The 18,525-nt window shown below is 37.3% G+C and overlaps 1 protein-coding gene across 1 annotated transcript; it reads right to left on the bottom strand.

Moving 5' to 3' along the window:
• Positions 1-1,276: 1,276 nt before the first annotated feature.
• Positions 1,277-18,292, bottom strand: HELQ (helicase, POLQ like). The gene is made up of 18 exons (XM_086612063.1): positions 18,152-18,292; positions 17,172-17,910; positions 16,652-16,830; positions 15,904-16,104; positions 14,759-14,831; positions 14,197-14,294; positions 13,504-13,602; positions 12,640-12,785; positions 11,491-11,730; positions 10,456-10,597; positions 10,066-10,170; positions 9,290-9,509; positions 8,334-8,491; positions 7,326-7,424; positions 6,884-7,057; positions 5,522-5,635; positions 3,169-3,303; positions 1,277-1,481 (listed from the first exon to the last, which is right to left on the bottom strand). Exons 1-18 carry the CDS (start codon positions 18,290-18,292, stop codon positions 1,395-1,397), a joined length of 3,150 nt encoding a protein of 1,049 aa, XP_086468189.1. The 3' UTR covers positions 1,277-1,394.
• Between the last annotated feature and the right edge of the window lie 233 nt (positions 18,293-18,525).

Here is an 18,525-nt window from a genome sequence, read left to right as displayed (position 1 = left end):
ATCTAGTAGTGGAATGAAATGAATCAGGCTGCCTCTGAAAATTGCTAGTTTTAAATTCTTGACCTGGTTTGATACTGAATGCACTCAAATATTTCACTTATCCAAACTTTGTAAGCCACTATGAAGTATTGTAATTACAGTCTTAGAGCCATATTTCTGCTAAATGAAGGCTTATAAAGAATTTATTCAATTGCTACCTAAGATTTCTCTAATGCGACAACAAAATGGGCAGTAAAACACCAGCCTTTTCATCAGTTTTTCACCATAACCCCTTTCAGTTAAGCATTCAACCTTTAACAACTCCACTGGATTTAAAAACATTCCTGTTGATCTCTAGGATCCCAAGGCAAGTAACCTAAGTCGACTCAAAAAAGGCAGTTTAACTAAGGTTTATCTTTACTTTTCCTGTACTGAGACAGGACACCTGATTTTACAGAGAGATGCCATATTGAAGTGTGTCAGTATACCATGATTTAACCCAGGAGTCTGTCACACCTTTCAAGTCTTTCCTAATGTGCAGTGCTCTAACTTTTTCTTGTACTACGTATCAGCTTGGAAAAGGAGTTTACTGTATCACAACTGAAGAAGTTTCAGGCATCTTCAAAACTACTTTCATGAAGCCTAACTTTTTGCTAGAGGAAATCTGGTTCAGATACATTTAAAAATCCCAAATAGTGTGACAGACACAGGCCCACGGAGCCTCAGAACTTGATATGGCTTCTCAAAAATCAGTTCTTCGAGCCTTCATCTTCATTAGTCTTAATAATTGAGCAAGAAGTTTAAAAACATTCAAAAAAGTAAACTTTCTGTTTGGAAGACTGCTACAGAAAAATCCTGAAAAGAATTTTTCCAGGGAATTGCTAGAGGCTGAATGTGAATTTGATATTCCCATCTTTTAACAAGGCTTAAACTAGGCGTCATTTACGATTTCTAGGACAACTTTTGTTATGAATTGCAATTCTATTTCTCTCCTTCCATTAGCTACACCTAGAGTATCCCACAAGTAGGAATTTTGGATTAGCTCACTTCAAGGACATGTGTCCTGGAGGGATTATCCCATGTAAAGACACTATTTACTCAGACACGAACCTAAGCTCTAGGCAGAAGTACTCACCAGGCAGTTAGTCCAGTCTCCAAAGAACTCCTAGGGCTATGTCAAAAACCAGGAATGAATTCAGACAACACCTTCTGATTCTAGGCTATTGCTCAAGAGGTTCATAATCAAAACCTTCAAATGAATTCAACTTTCCCAGAAATATTCTGAACTCCGACAAAATTGAGGTGTACAAAAGACATTAAATATTTATTATAATTACAGCAGCTTTACACAGGAATGTTAAAAATTTAAAAATATCCCAATTTTTGGACTCATGATTTTTCTTCATGACAGTTGGTCAGTAGGTCCCTGGGATATCTGTAGGCACCTTTAAGAGTTCTTCAACTTCTTCTTGTAAAGCCTCAGCTTTTTCACTCAGCAGCATCTATAATAATAAAAAAAAAACATTAGAAAACAACTACAAGCATTAGCTACAACTGTTAGACAGGTTAAAACATCAATTTTTCTTTCCAAACTCACATCTGGTCTAAAAAAATCTGCTGCTGCTTCTCACAGGGCAGCAGTACCTTTGCCTCTAAGAGCTATCATTTTCACAAGAACTACTACAAAATTTTTTACTGTTTGGTGTATACCCATATGAAAAACACTAACACAAAAATTCATAGAGTACACAGCTGGTTTTCTCAGTTCTGCCAACACATACTACACAAAATTTAACAGAACATAAACAGTTTTGTCTAGAACTGTTAACAAGAGCATTTTTAACCTTAAACATTTTCCGGGTTGGAAAAAACATTTGTAAGTTGTGTCTGCCAAGTTGCCGATTTCTTGCTTTATACAAAACTTCTTTTAAATTAAATTTTACATCAGACATATAGGACACCTGATACTCACAACTGTTTAATCCACTGCCCTGAACTGTGTGTTGCTGGCAGTAGGAGGAAAACAGTCCCCCAGCATAAGCAAGCATTTGTGTAGCACATGCAAGCACTCTTCTAACTTTCCAGTTAGAGAAAACTCCATCAGTTTAATATGTGAGCATGACAGTAAGCTAGATTGCTGGATTGGGCACTGATGTAGATGAGGAACCTGCATATATCCCTTTCTTTTGGCTCACACAGCAGCAAAAAATGCAGTAAGAAGCCTACAACATTAAAAGGCCATGATGTTTTTTTAAGGTCATAAACCCTAAAGTTAGTACTTTTACTCTGTGAGAAAATACAAACCAAGACTTTGTTATTGGCTGCATCATTTTTACACTAACCACCCGTTAATATGTTGTAGGTATTCCCTTTACCAAAAGCTTGCTATTTTTACAGAATCAAGCATGAAACCAGTGCCATTGCAACAGCAGATGATTAATGGAGATTGAGGAGAGAAAACACTACCACTTGATAAATAAAACACTCCCTGTATTTTTTGTTTTGGCACAACTCAATGTCTGTTACAGATCCTTTCCCTTGGATTATTTATGCGTGCCTAAGGCACTAAGTGTGCCTCAAAGGCAGATATTAAGTCAAGGCCCTTCTCAAGATGCATATTCAAAATGGAACACAATTAGGACTGAAAGAATAACAGGGTACGACAAAAGGTGAGGTTAACACTATACCGTGGTGTTGTCCATTTCTACAGTCCTGAAAACCCTGTTATTCTATCACAACTACCACTAGAATTTCTGTAAGGTATGTCCTAAGGTATTGGCAGAATCGAGTGTTTTCAGTTCTGATGACTCAGCACAGAGATTAAGGCAGTCATTTAACTCCTGCATTTCATCAGACACGCAGTCAAACATTTTTGCCCTTCGCTTCCCCACTGAAAGAGCACAAACTTTCCACTATCCTATATATAGCAAATCGTTTTAAGAAAAGTTGAAGTCTGCCTATCATTCAGGGGCATGAACGTCAGTAATTCATTACTCTCAATCATCTTAGACAAATATCGTCAAGAAAATATTTCTATATATTCTTAATACAGATCAGATTTTGGATCGCAAATATCCACTAATGTCTTTACTTGCAAACTGAATCCTTCGGTTTTAATGTCACTCAAACATCCACTTTTGACATGTTGAAGCTCTGAAGCAGGTGTTTATAACTTTGTTTCTAACTTACCTTTGCAGATGACACAATTTGTTTGGCTTGACGTCGTGACAAATGCTCAATCATCTTGACCAGAGTTTCTGGATTTGCATTAGCCAAGTGCGCTAAAGTTTTGTACCCTGCATTATAAAGCTGTTTTGCTCGTGCCTGCAAGTCCAAAATTGTGATAGATTATTAGAACAGGCAATAAGAATTACCATTAAATGCCAACCTTTGCGCCAACCTCAAACATTTCATCTTTGCTTATCAATTCAGTTCTCTTCGATTTATCTTTCTAAGAACGTGAATGATCACTGAGAATCTTTACTCCCCAGAAACACAGCTTTATCACAAAGATTTACCTCCCCATACAACCTTACCCAGCTCTCAGGAACCCACTCGTCATTATTTTCTCTGAGCCTAGGTGATACTGACTCTACCATCCTCTGCTGTTATCATGTCTTCTGCATTCACTGTCACCGACAGGAATGACTCTAGCATTCTTTGGAGATGTTTAAGTGAAAGGAGGGCTGATTTTATGTTTGTTGGTTTGGTTTTGTGGTTTTTTTGTTGGTTTTTTTTTTTTTTTTTTCCCCACAGAATTTTCACAGAATGGAGCTTTCAACAAAGTTCCAGAAAAGACTATACTTTCTTGTTTCAAGCTCATAAATATTTTTTCCTTTAGTATCAGAGTATCTTTTTTATTTCTTTAGTTTTGTGTGAAGTCATGGCTATGAGCTCACATATATAGGAGAGATACACATCACAGGAATGATTCTTGGAAATTTGATTATCGCCAGTGTAAGGGGGCATGTATTACCTGCTTCTCTTAACTTGGTTTGATCCCATTGCTCTGTAAGGTAGCCAAGCAGTATTTGCTTAACAGAAGGTCTCTGGGCAAACATTTCTTTTGCAAAACAAATACTTCTAGAACTTTTCAAACTTTAAATTAAAATACATTTCTACACTAGTAGTGAAGTAGTTTAGTATACCTAAGGCCTTAGTATCCTGAGTTATTAAATAATACCCATTTGATGAACAAGTGTTACATCTCCAAACATTCAGTCAACCACCTTGTTTCCTCCGCCCCATATCTTAAAGACAACAAGAAACAGAATGACATTTATTTAATGGCCTGTGTGGGTTTTTTTTTAGCGTCTAACAGATAACAGTTTACAATATACTACCTTCTTCCATGGAAACTAAGCACTATGCATGTTCATTGATGTGAAGCAGGTGTCATTAATTTCACCAAAAATAACCACTAATTGCCAGCAAATATCTTCTGTGCTTTATTTGGCTGTTATACGCACAGTATGACCGATGATGCAGAATCTTTCCCCACTAATGACTTAAATCTCATGAAAAGGTTTTAGATTGCTCTTTGAAAACTCTGCAAGTAAATGTACAGAAAATAATTTTCCTCTTTCACTACAGTAATCTTAAGATTGATTTTATCACTTCCTCCACAGAAATCTAAGTAAACCATGTCTGTTCAAGATGACAGTCTAACTTCTTCAAATATCAGCTGTCAGTATAGTTTTAACTCCAGTGCAGAAGTACCTTGGTTATAGCAATAATTTTCAAGAATCATCTTGAAAACAAAACTTCAGCAGAATCATTCTGTCCAGGCCGTTTTGCCCTTACACATATGCTCCCATATGGAGTGAGCCATTAAAAAAAGACTACTTACCTTTTGCATCCAATTCGGAAAATTTGATATATACCAAAAAAACCCATTAGGCTCTAAGTCTTTATCATTGTTTAGCTTCTCAGAATAAAACTTTACTGCCACTAAATTCAATGGTTTGCTGACAGACTGATTCCACAATAGGCTGGAAAGTTAAATCATTTTGCAACAAGGTCCAGTGATTACATATAATCTTGCACTGAAGCCCCAAAAGATCTTCTACTTTTAAAGACATCTTTGATTCAGAGACCAGATAAGTTTCTCATTTAAAATACACACAGCACTGGAAGTGATTGTAAAAGTCTAGGTTCTCAATAGAGCTTCACATATTTCTGTGAGGATCTTCTAACTTAAATACATGAATTCTTATCCTCTACTCCCATGAACTGAAGAATCCTCACAACAAAAGAAACCTGTGCTCTGTTTTCCAACAAAGTGTACAGCCAAATTATTGTCCAAATAGCGTTTTCACTGTGGCTGTGGTAGCAGCCAGAAGAAAAACATTATTGGCTCCAGCTCATATTTCCTCACCAGACCACTTTTTCCCCCAAACTCCAGGACTGTTGTGGGGTATCTGCACTATGTCAAATTCTCAATAAAACTCTAGCTTGGTCTTCCAGGTATACTTGAAAGGAACAGTAGCATTTAACATACAAGTTTACATTGAAAAAATCTCGCAAAGCCAGGTTTACTAACCTCTAGAACCCCTGCTATCTCCATCAGAGGGATGAGTTCTGTCTTAACACAGTACGTCAACTGCTTGGTAAGTTCTGTCAGCAAGGCTTTATAAACCCAGAATTCTTCCAATTCCTGCAAAGACAAAGATTACTAAAAATCAGATCCCCAAGTTCTCCGTTTGGGGGTAATGACTGATAAGAGCTCTGCTACAGCAACAGGCATATATTTGGCTTTTAGACAGGGGAAGCACTAGTATTTCTGGTTATCCTTTCAACTAGTTGCAAATGGTATTCAGCACTCTTCATCTGCACATCCCAAAGCTGAAGCAGTTCTGAAGGATACGCAATGTATTATATCAATAGAGGAAAAAAAAACAAGAGAACAAGCCAAGTTAGCTGTTTTCCTGAGATGACATTTGTCCTGGTTTTAGCTGGAACCGGGTTAGCTCTTCTTTTTAGCAGCTAGAAGAGCTCCGTGTTTTGGTTTTACTCAGAGGCTCGCTCTGAGAAGAATGCTGATAGCAAGTTGATGTTTGCGGTTGGACGTGAGACTCCAAGGACTTTTCAGTGTGCCGGAGTGCAGAAGCACGGCGGGATAAGGGGGGAGCATAGTTGGGACAAGGGGGACACAATTGCCCTTGTGATTTGTGGTGGAACTTAAGACTGAGGGCCAAACTGGCCAATTAATATTCCATATCACGCAGCATCATGCCCAGTATAAAAGTGAGGGACAGCCGGAAAGAAGGGCTTTTGCGCTTTGGCTCTTTCGCCGCTTTTGCTCTATTGTTTTTTCTTTCTTTTTTCTCTCTCTCCCAGTACTCCCACTCTCAGAGTACTATCTCTCTCTCTCTCTCCCTCCCTCTCTATTTCGGGGCCTCGCATTCATCCAGGATTGCAGCTTCGGGACGAGACGGGCTTTGCATACGAGGGGGTGGTGAGCATCTTACTCTGTGTATTAAATCATCTGTATTAAATTATTCTTATCTCAACCCACGGGTTTCCTGTTTCTCCTTTAATTCTCTCCCTCATTCCTGGGGGTGGGGGAGGGGGAGTGACCGGCTGTGTGGGAGGGTCAGCCTAACCCACAACAACATTCCACAAGCAGATGGCATTATTTCCAGGAGAAAAGTAAAATCAATTTTGCATCAATTGCCAACAACAGTGCTGACACTGATCAATGACCTGTACAGTTTGTATATTTTCCCATTCTCAGTGCATAAAGCTTACTTTTAATATACGAAATAACACTGTATGAGCATGTTTTTCTGAACAGGAAAGGTGAAATACAACACCTGTGTTCAGTTCTAACATAAGAGAACAAAGCTCCAGATTTTGCAAAATCAATCCCGAAGAATTTATTTGAATTAATTTCACACACTACCTCACAGAAATGTAGAACACAGGACGCGAAGGAGGCAGCAGAATTAAGGAGATTTTGCACGTATCCTCGGGACATATTAAATTTCTCTGAAACACTCCATATATTGGTCTCTTTCAGTAGGGTATAAAGGACAAATGACAAGTAGAGCCTGTTTACCACAGCACTGTCCACATCCTAGGAATAAAGCAAGTTAGAATTCAGAGCCAGTATCACATTCAAGATATTGTTACTGCTACAAGGAAATTCTTTCCATCTCTAAAGCATGTCCACATTATACCCAAAGACACTAAACAACATTAAGAAAATCAACCAATGATGTTAAAAGAACCTTAATAAGTAGAAGAGTAATAAAGAACACTAGTGGAAAAATAATCTAGAATTTGCAAATAATCAAACAAAATTACTAAACCGTCATCATAGGTATGAGAAATCTCCAGCCTACCTTTCTGATGGCTTGACCAGAAGCCTTTTTTGTGATAAAGCTTTCAGGTACTCCCAGAATATCTGCTACTTTTTGCTCTGCTGCACTTAGCTGGTTGAACTAAAATAATATTTTATAAAGAATTTTCAGATGTTTAGTTCTCTTAATATTATAGAAACACAAGTCTGTTACTCGAAGTGAAATAATGTTTTTTTAATATCTCTATATGTTACTTAGTCCCTAGACTAGAACTGTAGTCACTAGACACAGTCAGATCTGCAGCTTCTTTGCCCACTTGTCTGAATTACCTGTAACTGTCCATCTCTGTCGCACTTTAACAAAATTAAATAGATTTTAGTGCTAACCCTAGCATACTACACCTTACAGAAAAGGGATTAGTTGAATTACAGGTGGATTTTAGAGTGTGCAAGACTAGGATAAGGACTGTGCTGCTAAGGCTGACATAAGCCTAGTAGTCTGTAGGAAGGTATTGCTCACAGTGTAATAGTTGCAATCATGGCTGCAGTTAAGCATTAGCCTCAGATATCAACGAAACATTAAGACTCAACATTCTCTAGTGGACTTTGCTCCCTAAACTACAGATTAAATGAGCGAGCTAATGCTCATTTAATAAGGTAAGGTAAATATGGCTATTGATTAATTTAACAGTGGTTTTCTTACAGGACTACAATGATGTGGTTACATATGACTAGTTTATAGGAAAGTCTTGTTTAAGATTAACCAGACTTGGGCTAGCAAGGCTAGCACCAAGGTTAGAGTAAGGATTTTGAGTACTGGCAACTCAAGAGATGTATTTCATGCCACTGTTTCCCCCAAGCAAGGTCAAATATTATAGATGGAAATGAGAACTTAGGTTTTTGTGCAATGCAGGAAAGCACTTCTGCCCTGTGACTGAAAATAAAACAGCATATTTTAGCTTTTCATCAAGTCAATATCCCACTATCCTTACTTAAAATTCAATAAGCAGGATTACTGTATGACCCAACACATCTGCTAGTAAATTCTCACCTGTCTCAAGTATATCATCCAATCTGGGCTACAGTTAGAAGTCATATCGTACGGAGTTGCCAGATACAGAAGATGAAGATTGCTCTCAAGAATCAGCCCTTCCAAACCTTTCCTCAGCTCTCTGTAAAGAAGATTGCAGTATGCCAAGTCTATAGACCCTATAATAAGCACACAATGTATTGCAATTTTAAACAGGCACACAGTTAAGCGTAACAGATTTTAACATGAAGTCAGTATTTCCTTTATCTTCCACAAAAGCTTGTTATGCCATCTGAATTGAAGAAAAAAAACTGTAACCTGAATAATTGCTCTAACCTAACATGATCAGTGACATGGAACTGGGGAAATGCAGTCATCTATTTTCATGGATGTCCGTTCTGTGTGTGGTTTTGGAGTGTTTGTGAATTGTCTTTAATGAAATCCTGGACCAATTTTGTAGACTGAAGGAATCTTTCAGAGATTCATCCTATTCCAATTGCATTCCATACCCTGTATCTTTACACTATGACAGAAAAACAGAACTTCCTGGTACACTCCTCATTTCAATTGGTCTACACGTCATATGCTTCCTTCCGCTCCTAAGCTTCTCTCTGTCAAGAAATTCCCCTGTTCACAATACCTGTTTATAACAATAAATTATAAAACGAGGTCATAAGCCATTTTGATTACAATCTCTAAATAAAAATCTTTAAATCGTTTTTTTGGGGGTACGGTTTTGGTTTTACTCCTAGTGTGAGCAGTGTTACTACACTTCATACCCATCATGTTCAATCATGCACTACTTGTTCGTTCTCATTTTCAGTCCAGCACATCATTTAGTAACCAAAACTGTCTCTCTATAACTTATTTTTCATTGCAGTTTCAGACTGAAGATGGGAAAACCTATCGAACTGAGACAAGGCTGAGATGAAAGGGTTTATTGAAATAAAGATTATCATAACAAAAAGAAGTCTTACCTTTATATGTAGCTTTACCCAATGGTGTGGTGGTTAGTGTACATTTGGAATTGTGGTCCTTCTCAGATATTCTTCCTTTTAGGAGTCCTTTTTCTATTAGATTTTCTAGCCCATCTTTAATTATCTCCGAGAGGCTCTTCTCTTTAGACAGCAGCTGCTGCTGAACACCCAGCAATGTACTGCACATAAAATTGTTGACTTCCTCATGGGTAACTGCTATCTGCATCAGTTTTGCAAGTGATTAGCATGTTTAAAAGGTGTCATTTCACATAACACATTTCATAAACTATAAGAAAAAAATACTGAACAGAGAAGCAGTTTGATATACTGTTAATGTGTTTCCATAGAAATACAAGACGAGGAGTAGAATGATAGTCTATACTGATCTGATGGGCCTGCTCTCTATCTGTTCTATTATTCTAGCTACTACACAATGTTAATTTGTTTCCAGCATTGCTATTTGCATTTTGAATCAAGCATCAGAAATTAAAATATGATTAACACTTGAAAAATATGATAAAATATGTAATGTATCACAGGGTAGATATAATTTTGAATTTCACATATAAGGAAGCTGTCATGTTATGTCATTACTTAATAACTGAGTTAAATAAAAAGACTAATCAAATCTTTGTCCTTCTTATCTTATTAGAAGCTGTTCTGAACTTGTAAGCCGTTCTGACTAAAAAGTCTGGTTTTCCTGTAGAATCGACAGATAAGATTTTCTTCGCATTCCCAAGCACTTAAGTTACTCACAGAGAAGAGTTAACTGATACCTTCAGTCCAACCAAAGATAACAACAGGCTCTGCATTCCCTTGGTCAACTCCAGCAGAAGATTGCTGTAACAATTCTCCAAAGGACTGTTAACTAAATTCTGAACCTAAAATGAGCAAGAAATGTATTAGTTCAGGGAAAATATTTATGCATTAGTTTTACAGTTTTAGAAATACTGATACGCATGATTCAGCTTATAAAGACAATAAATGTAGACATCTAAAGTTTGCAAACAAACCACATAAAGATAGTTTATAGATATTGTTAGATAAGTCAAATACTTGCAATGTTAAGAAGCAAACAAAAATTAAGATAGGTAGCTTAGCTCCTCCTGCTCATCTCACCAGCTTAATCCAACAATTTAAACTACTGACAGCTTTGTGAAAATTACCAAGTGTTTGTCTTTCTCTTGCACTATGAGAATACTTTCTCCAGCACTGTCAATACCAGCTCGACCAGCTCTGCCAATCATTTGTTTATACTGGTTCTTCTTCAGGAAGTCCTTAGCAACATAAGGAGCTCGGAGAATAACCCTGTAAAGAAGTCTTTAGTAAGTTATGCTTTATATTAAAATTACTGAAGCAGCAATAAAGTTTTACAAATGCGTTCTTTATATATGCCCCTTGCTTCATAACTAATAAAAATCACATACATCTGTTTGAACAGATGTGTAAATCAACCAGAAAAACATTCAACAACTTAAGGTTTATTGATTGATAAGCCATGTTTATGATGTTCTGCAGAACCTTTGGAACTACTTTTTACATGTACTCAAAGGCCAGAGTTTAAGAGTGAAACTCTAAGATATAAAATAAACCCAAGTAAAAACCATAAGCAACGCTAACCATACATCAGTTATGCTAGGAAAAAAACACTTGTCAGTACAATTTTTTTTTTTTCCTCCCCTCAGATGCATTATTCCAACATACATGCACACAAAACCAGATTCTTAGCAAACAGTCTTTGGTCACACAGAGTACAGCAGCCAGATCATCAGCACTTGTACAAGAAGAGATATCACATTTTTGTGCTAAAACATTCACTCTGTATCTCCTCAGAATAGATTTATTTTACAATTTAATCACTGTTCTTAGGACAATATCTGAAGAAACCACTATGAATTTCATATTCTTCTGGACAACATTACTAAAATACTGAAGTGTTTCCTCAATTTATTAAAATTTCCTTAATCCATACAGATAGGTGCTCTGCAGCTATGCATTCTGAGGGACTTGCTACCGATTCACATTTCCTACATAAAAACTTTGCAGCCTTGTGTCCCAAGTTGAACACAAAATCCCTTATGCTTCCAATTTGCTAGTAAAAGGAGAAACATACTTTAAATAGTACTGGTACTTCCAACTTAGAGCAATTTTTTTACACAGCAAAAATCAATGCAACAATGAAATCTCTTTCAGTCACTAACCTTCTAGCTGGCAGGTTGACTCCAGCAGCTAAAGTAGCTGTGCAAGCAAGCAGACACAGGACACCTGTAGAATATGCTTCCTCTATACTTTTTCTTTCATCATTTGTAAGGCCGCTATGGTGATAGGCAATGCCAAAAGGGATTGTTTGCTTCAGAACAGGACAGATGCTTCCATTTCCAATAGCCTTTAAGTTTTTGATGAGATCTTGTTTCTCTTTCTCCCTGTGAGCTCTAAATTCTCTTGGAAGAGGAAAAGCATTTATTTTGATTTTGATCAATCATCAACTACTTAAAAAAAAATTCAAGACGTGCTTACTGTCTATTTCAGTTATCTGTTCTATTATCCATTATACATAGATCTATTATCCTTTCCTTGAGCATCTAGGTTGGAGAAATCGTTATTTCCAGTAACTTTAAAACAGCAACACACAGGAGACTGATTAAGTTGCAACAGAACTCTTCTTGTTTGTAAGCACAGATATAGAAGGGATCAAATACTGGCTGCGTGTGGGTATTGAGTGCACTGAAGAAAGAAAACATGGCCAGCATCAGCTCGTAGTGAAGATTATAGGTACATCAAAAGTGGTTTCGATTTTAATAGCAAGGGATGGTTTTTGTTTATTTTAATATAATTTCTTCCCACATACAATTTAACTTTGCTAGACCATTACAAGTTGATTAAATCACATTTAGATGAAAACAAACATAAGTCTTACCTCCTTTTCTTTGTTAACAAAGCCTGGTTTAGATTTTACGACTTACATTCACAAAGTAGGCATGGAACAGAGATACTCAATTGACTAGTAACATACATGAACAAATACCAGGCTATAGAGAAAACGTTTGTTTTCTAAGCTCGCACAGACCAGTGCGAAAGGGACTCAAGGTCAGATTCATTTAGTATGCTCTTCCTTTTTTATTTGTCTGTTTTTTCCACTGGTTTGTTTAAAAAATAAGATTTTTTTTGGCAAAACACTTTTTTAATGAGCCTTGTGCAGTTTGTTATCATTTACACAGTCAGCAACTTTACATGATTCCATATACTTACTTCTGATCACCAGGGAAAGTCACTTGCAAGCTAGTGAAGACAAATCCTGAGTTCTGATCAATTATTCCATATATATTTAAAAAATCATGACAGAAACTTACTTCTTGAGGTACTTGCACACCATTGAAGCCACATTTTCACAGTTCTTTTTAGTGGGACAAAAGATTAGGCAGGAATATTTAGGAATAACTTCAGTAACCAGTGCAACGATGTGGTCAGGATCTGCTTTCTCCAGATTACTAGAATACTATCACAAACATGGATTGAGAAACATTTAAACTTAGAAGTTAAGTCATAAATGAAGTATTCGATACCTGTTCTTAGCGTTTGCTAGAATACTGCCATTTCCTTTAACGTGACATAATAGCACGAGAAGCGTTTCTCCCAGTCCTCACTTGAAAGAGTTTATTAACACACCTAGCTTGAACTGAGGGATACATGGATGTAAGGATTGAACGCTTTGCCTTTTCCCCTTACTACTTCCATTTCTCTTAATGACACCAAAGTGATGTTTTTTTGTGCAACTGGTAGTCTACAGTAACACGCGTTTTTCTTTTTAAAGGTTGAAACAAATCCCTACAAGACAGTAATAAGCCAACAAAACAACAACAAAAAAACATGTCTTCTTTCAGTATTGTTTATGAGTGATCAACTGTTGAGAAAATCCACCCAAAACCAAAAAGCATTTGGTATCTGGAATACTCAAACCCATTGCTCTTGACATGTCAAAATACTGAAGAAACCTCTACCTTAAAGAGTAGTAAAGAAATGAAATACAAGTTAAGCGTTCAGTGTTTTAAAGGCTTTTTTCCTCCCTAAAGCCTATTGTTTTCTTTCTCATAGGTTTTACAAACGAATTACCATGTTTAAGTAATTTCTTTGGTAAGAGCTCTGTAAACGAATCAGTGTAAAGGAATACATTTCACAACTATAGTTCAAAGAAACTATAACCACTTCAGTTTTACCTTGAAATTAAGGAGACGTGAAAAAGTAAAGCCATTTTCTGTTTTGCTGTCAACTGCATAAATGGTGTCTCGTATCTTTACATATTCCTTCAATTCCACCTAGGGAGATATAAGCCATAAATAGAAACTTTACTTAAATCACTAATTCTTCTCTAAAGAGTAAGCTATTACTGATGTACAGCTAATGTTTTTTCCAAGCATCACAATTAATATATACACATACTTGTATACACACAAGCACACACTCCGTCTCATCAATATTTTTTTTAAAAAGCTAATTGTTTTAATTATCTGCCTTAAGAAAGTGTCTATTTTTAATGAGGAATATAAATGTTGTATCCCATGAACTATTCAAGCCATTGTCAGTCACGACAGCATTCAAGCACCAGTAGTACAGATTCTAGTTCTACCAAATGGACTGTAATGATTTGTCACAGTAGCTGTAATTTAGAAATTGGTTTAGTTAAAATGACACAAATGGCTTAACAATATAAAGGTACTTGCATTTGTGCCTTTACAAGTGCAAGTATTTATTGTATTGGTACAACTGCAAGCAATAGCAGGCATTATATTACATTATACCAAGATTTTTTTTTTTTTTTTTAAAAAGCTGTTTTACAATCCTCAACAGATTTGCTATAATTTTAAAGCCAAATATTTTCTTTACTCATTTGTGGTATTTTGTATACAGACCGGTCTAAAATTATTAGTATAGTACTCCGCTTGCAGGAACTTCTGCAGGTCTCCAACATTGTTTAAAGTTGCACTCATTCCAATGATTTGCGTGTTTTCTGTAAAACAGAAGTTGAGATGAATTTATTGCCATCTTCACAATTTTTAACACTTCTGCTCAGTATTTTATTCTTAAGCCTGCTTCATGGTTAGTCTTTCTAAATGCCAAAGTAGCATGTTGGAAGGAGTATATAGCTAAGAAATATTACCTGAGGCATACACATAAAAAAGGAATCCTTCTCTATAGAAGCATTTAATTGGAATGGCTAAGGGGCTCCTACGAAGAAATGGAAGACATTTGAAAATACTCAGGATTTCTCAGAAAGAAGTATCAAAAAAGCTTCAAAAACACTCAGCCCATCATTACAGGGTCAACTGACTAATTCTTAAATGAGTAAACACTGCATGGAGTCATGCCATGTTTTTCAAAAGCACCACAAATCCCGAAAGCAAAAGTACGACTTCTTTCTAAAGACGCCACCACTACAAGATTTTAATGACAATAACTGCAGCCATGACTTACCACTAGTATAAAGAATTTTTGCAAGAGTAATTTCCAGTGTTGCTCCACGACTTCCCTCACCAAGCATATGCAACTGTTCACAGAAGGCAAAAAGAAAATGCAAGAAAATAACTGAGTTAAGAGTATTTCTTCAAAAAAAACATCGCACAGATCATGTAGTCCTAAACAAACACTACAAGAATGTCTTTGTTGGACTTCCTCATGATATCCCTCCGGTAAATTTTGACTGCTAAGATCCTTCCAGAAGTACAGTCCCCCTTAAACATTTAAGAATCACGGTAAGACAGACCCAAGAGCAAACATATGTAACAAGATTTATCTTCCATTTAACTAGACCATAATTAGCACAAACAGTTAACTCCTGTCAGTAAATGCTCAGTGTGGAGATCTTGGTATTCATCAGCCTAAACTGATTTTAAACAAACCGTGTTTTAAACAACACTTACAGTGGAAGTTAATATTAAAAATTTTTTAGCAGCCAGCTACTTCCAGAAAAAGTAGAAGTTAATTCTTAAGCCGCCTTCTGTTTGGAAGCTACTGTGTAAAACTAAGGTCGGTCAGCCTGAGGCATTCCATGAATCAAACATCCCTGTTAAATGTTACACATGTGATTCAAGTCCACAATCAACCCTTAGTAGCACAACTCAGCCACGCCACTAAAAAACAGAATAAGGACAAGTCTCACAGTCAAATGTTACTTGAATTTTTTTTTTTTTTTTAGCATTTCATTTAGTCATTATCAATACCAGACAAAGTCTCATGGTTTCACATTTATGAGTTCATTTCTCAGGTTCATAAAATACATTCCATGTGATTAAAATGATTTATGCTCTCCTAATCCATTAGAGATGTCTGACTGACAAGTAGTTGCTAAGTAATTCACCATCAACCACTAACACAGAAGATCTCTCAACATAGAATCTATTTTCCTGATACAGCAACAAATGTTTCAGTTGAAGAAAAATAACTTTCAATGTTACAGGATCATGTACCAATGTAGAAAATAAAGTTAAGTAGTAATAATCTTGTGATAAACACTCAAAGCAAAACCAAGTAATCAAAAACCTGCAAATTATTTGCTAATAATTGCCTATTATAAATACAAGAAATGCGTATTATAAGTCTGAGTAAATCTAGTAGCATACCTCATCTACTACAACCAGACCAAGATCATCAATTCTTCCTGTCTCAATCAAGGAATTCACTAGGGCATGTCCTTTTTCTATAGTAGCAATATAAAGAGACTTTTTTATTCTCCTCTTGATCGGTGGAAATCTTCCTTTACTTCCTGCGTATTCTTCAACCAGGAAACCCAATTCTATCCCAAAGCTCGATAAGCCTCTAACCTATTAAAAAAAAAAATCAATTAAAGAACAAACTCATGCTGCTCATTTTGGATTTCAGAGCTGCCTTAAGAATTCACACACACCACAATCAGCTGTTTGAATTAGTGAAAACATACTAGCTATGATTACCTTTTCCAATTGCAAATCTGAAGTGTTTACAAACATTATTAAACTTGGGTTACATCTCTAAAAATAACTTTTCCTTTATATAAAAAAATAGTAGTTTTTATTTGAATACCATTTCTTTAGCAAGTTGGGCAGTACTATAAATAAGCATAAGACTAAGACTGCAGAACTATAACTAAAATTGCAAAAAGCAATTATTTCAAAATTCAGCACACTTTATAACTCAGCACCTTCATCTCACAATTTAAGCCTGGTTTATTATGAAATTACTGACCCTCAAGCAGCATTTAAGAGAGCAGTCACTCACTTTCCACCATATATTTATGAAAATCATGGAGTTTGCTAAAATTAGTGTTAAAAACAGCCAAGTAACAAGGCATATCAGAAAAGATAAGTAGTATCAGAACCACCATATCCAGACCTTTTCTTGGACAATGGCAACATATGGCAGGATCATCAGAACATCCTTCTGCCTGCAGAGCAATTCTTGGAGAATTATTATTTCAGCTACAAGTGTTTTTCCACCACTGGTCGGCAAGGAGTATATTAAATTCTTTCTTTGCTGTAGAGAGTCTAACGTTAAGCAATCGTGTTGCCAGTCTGCAAAATCAAAAAGAATTATTAGCAACCCCCAGGGGTGTCTTAATCAATATCAAAATGCCTCTGTTTAATATACAATATTTTAAACCTAGTGTTTGAGAGTTTTTCAATAAATTGCTAAAAGCTTTCAGTGATTGTGTCTTCTGAAAGATTCTATGAGACACATCAATCTTTCCCATCCATCTAAAAACCCAAAATAATCACTTAATAAAACAAATCAACTACTTTCCAACATTGTTTACATTAAGTATTACCTTAACTTAAATAAGTTTACAGTGTAATGGGTAAAACAGGCAACACTTGATTATAATTTTTTTTCAACAAACCATTAGTTACATTACCATAAAGAGTTTCGATCCCTCGAAATTGTCTGAATAGATCTTTGACTTTACTAGGTAACCCATAAAAAGGGCCTATATCAACAGAAGAAGATTCGATAGCTTTCCTAGCAACACAAATCTCTTCAGATAAAACAGCTGCCTTAAGCTGCTTGGTCTTAGAGACCTGCAGAGTCTGGGCTTTGGCATTCCCAGTCATAGCACTTTTCAGATGGTCTTTAAGACTCCCAGTTTTCAGTAAGTCACCCTTTGAGTCTGAGGAAAAGTCAGCCGGTCTGTTCCTGTCTTCAGCATCCAGACAAAAAGATAATGGACTAGTGATTTTGTCCGAGCAAGAATTCACACACTTATTTCTTGTTTCTGAGACTGGAGATATTCTAGAACCAGAAGAAAGTTCACCCATTTTCTCAAAATACAAAAGTTGCGATGATGGTAAGTCATCTAAAATAGATTCAGTCGGTTCTTGATTGCTATTTGCCGGGTCATTTTCATTCATTTGGAAAGCATCCCCTTTGTCAGCTTTAAGGACAACAACGTTTTCTGAAGTAGAAAAATCATCTTGTTTCTTCTGGTGAATTCCTGACTGAAGATTCCCAAGCACGATTTCTCCAGATGCATTAATATCTGTAATTTTATCCTGCAGGTGTTTGTGCTCTATGTCCTCAACTTGGGCTAGCAAAGAGTCATTTCCATAAAAGCTGTCATAGTCGCCAAACATGTCTTCTTCGCTGTCATTGCTGCACTGTAAAAACATAACAACGAGCATTAATACTCCAAAGCAACACCAAAGGCGGCACCATAACTTGTACAACACGCGCATCAGGTGCAAGTCATTTAAGTCTTCCCTAATTCTTTTAAGTTAAAGCTAAAAACGCACCTCCTCTCACACAGAGCCCCCCCGATCGCCGTCAGGCAGGCTCGGTCCGGGCCGAGCCGCCCTACCGGACGGAGCACCCCCCGCCCGCGCCCCGCCATCGCCGTACCGGGGGCCCCTCGTCACTGGCGCTCGGCCTCTTGCGAGCTACCGGCGAGCAGCCGGCGCTGGGCTGCACCAGGGCCCGGCTCCGCTTGCGGACAGAGCGGGGGCGGCTCCTCCTCCGCACGGCCAGACCGGGGTCGGCCATCACCGCTGCTCCGTGGAGCTCGGGGGATAAAGGGGTGTGCGTGTGCGTCAGCCTCCGCCCGCACAACCGGGGCTGCGAGGAAGCGGCAGAGGGACCGTCAGGGCTGCAGCGGGGCGCAGCGCGGGACGGCCGAGCCGCCGGCGGGAGGCGGGCCCGCCATGCTGGGAGCGCAGCGCCGCTAACATCACTTCCCCCCGCGAACCGCACAGCTACAGGACCGCGAGCGGGCAGCG

The sequence above is a fragment of the Tauraco erythrolophus genome, chromosome 5 (assembly GCF_009769465.1).
Source record: "Tauraco erythrolophus isolate bTauEry1 chromosome 5, bTauEry1.pri, whole genome shotgun sequence".
NCBI lineage: Eukaryota > Metazoa > Chordata > Aves > Musophagiformes > Musophagidae > Tauraco > Tauraco erythrolophus.
The sequence above is the reverse complement of the archived record's forward strand: the minus strand, read 5'-3'. Positions and strand labels throughout refer to the sequence as shown.

Excerpts from the sequence above, each read along its gene's own strand:
- HELQ (XM_086612063.1), bottom strand. The coding sequence starts at position 18,292 with ATGGCCGACCCCGGTCTGGCCGTGCGGAGGAGGAGCCGCCCCCGCTCT. Across the intron at positions 17,911-18,151 it reads CCAGTGACGAGGGGCCCCCG|TGCAGCAATGACAGCGAAGA; the intron begins GTACGGCGATGG and ends ATGTTTTTACAG. Across the intron at positions 13,603-14,196 it reads ATACTAATAATTTTAGACCG|GTGGAATTGAAGGAATATGT; the intron begins GTCTGTATACAA and ends ATATCTCCCTAG.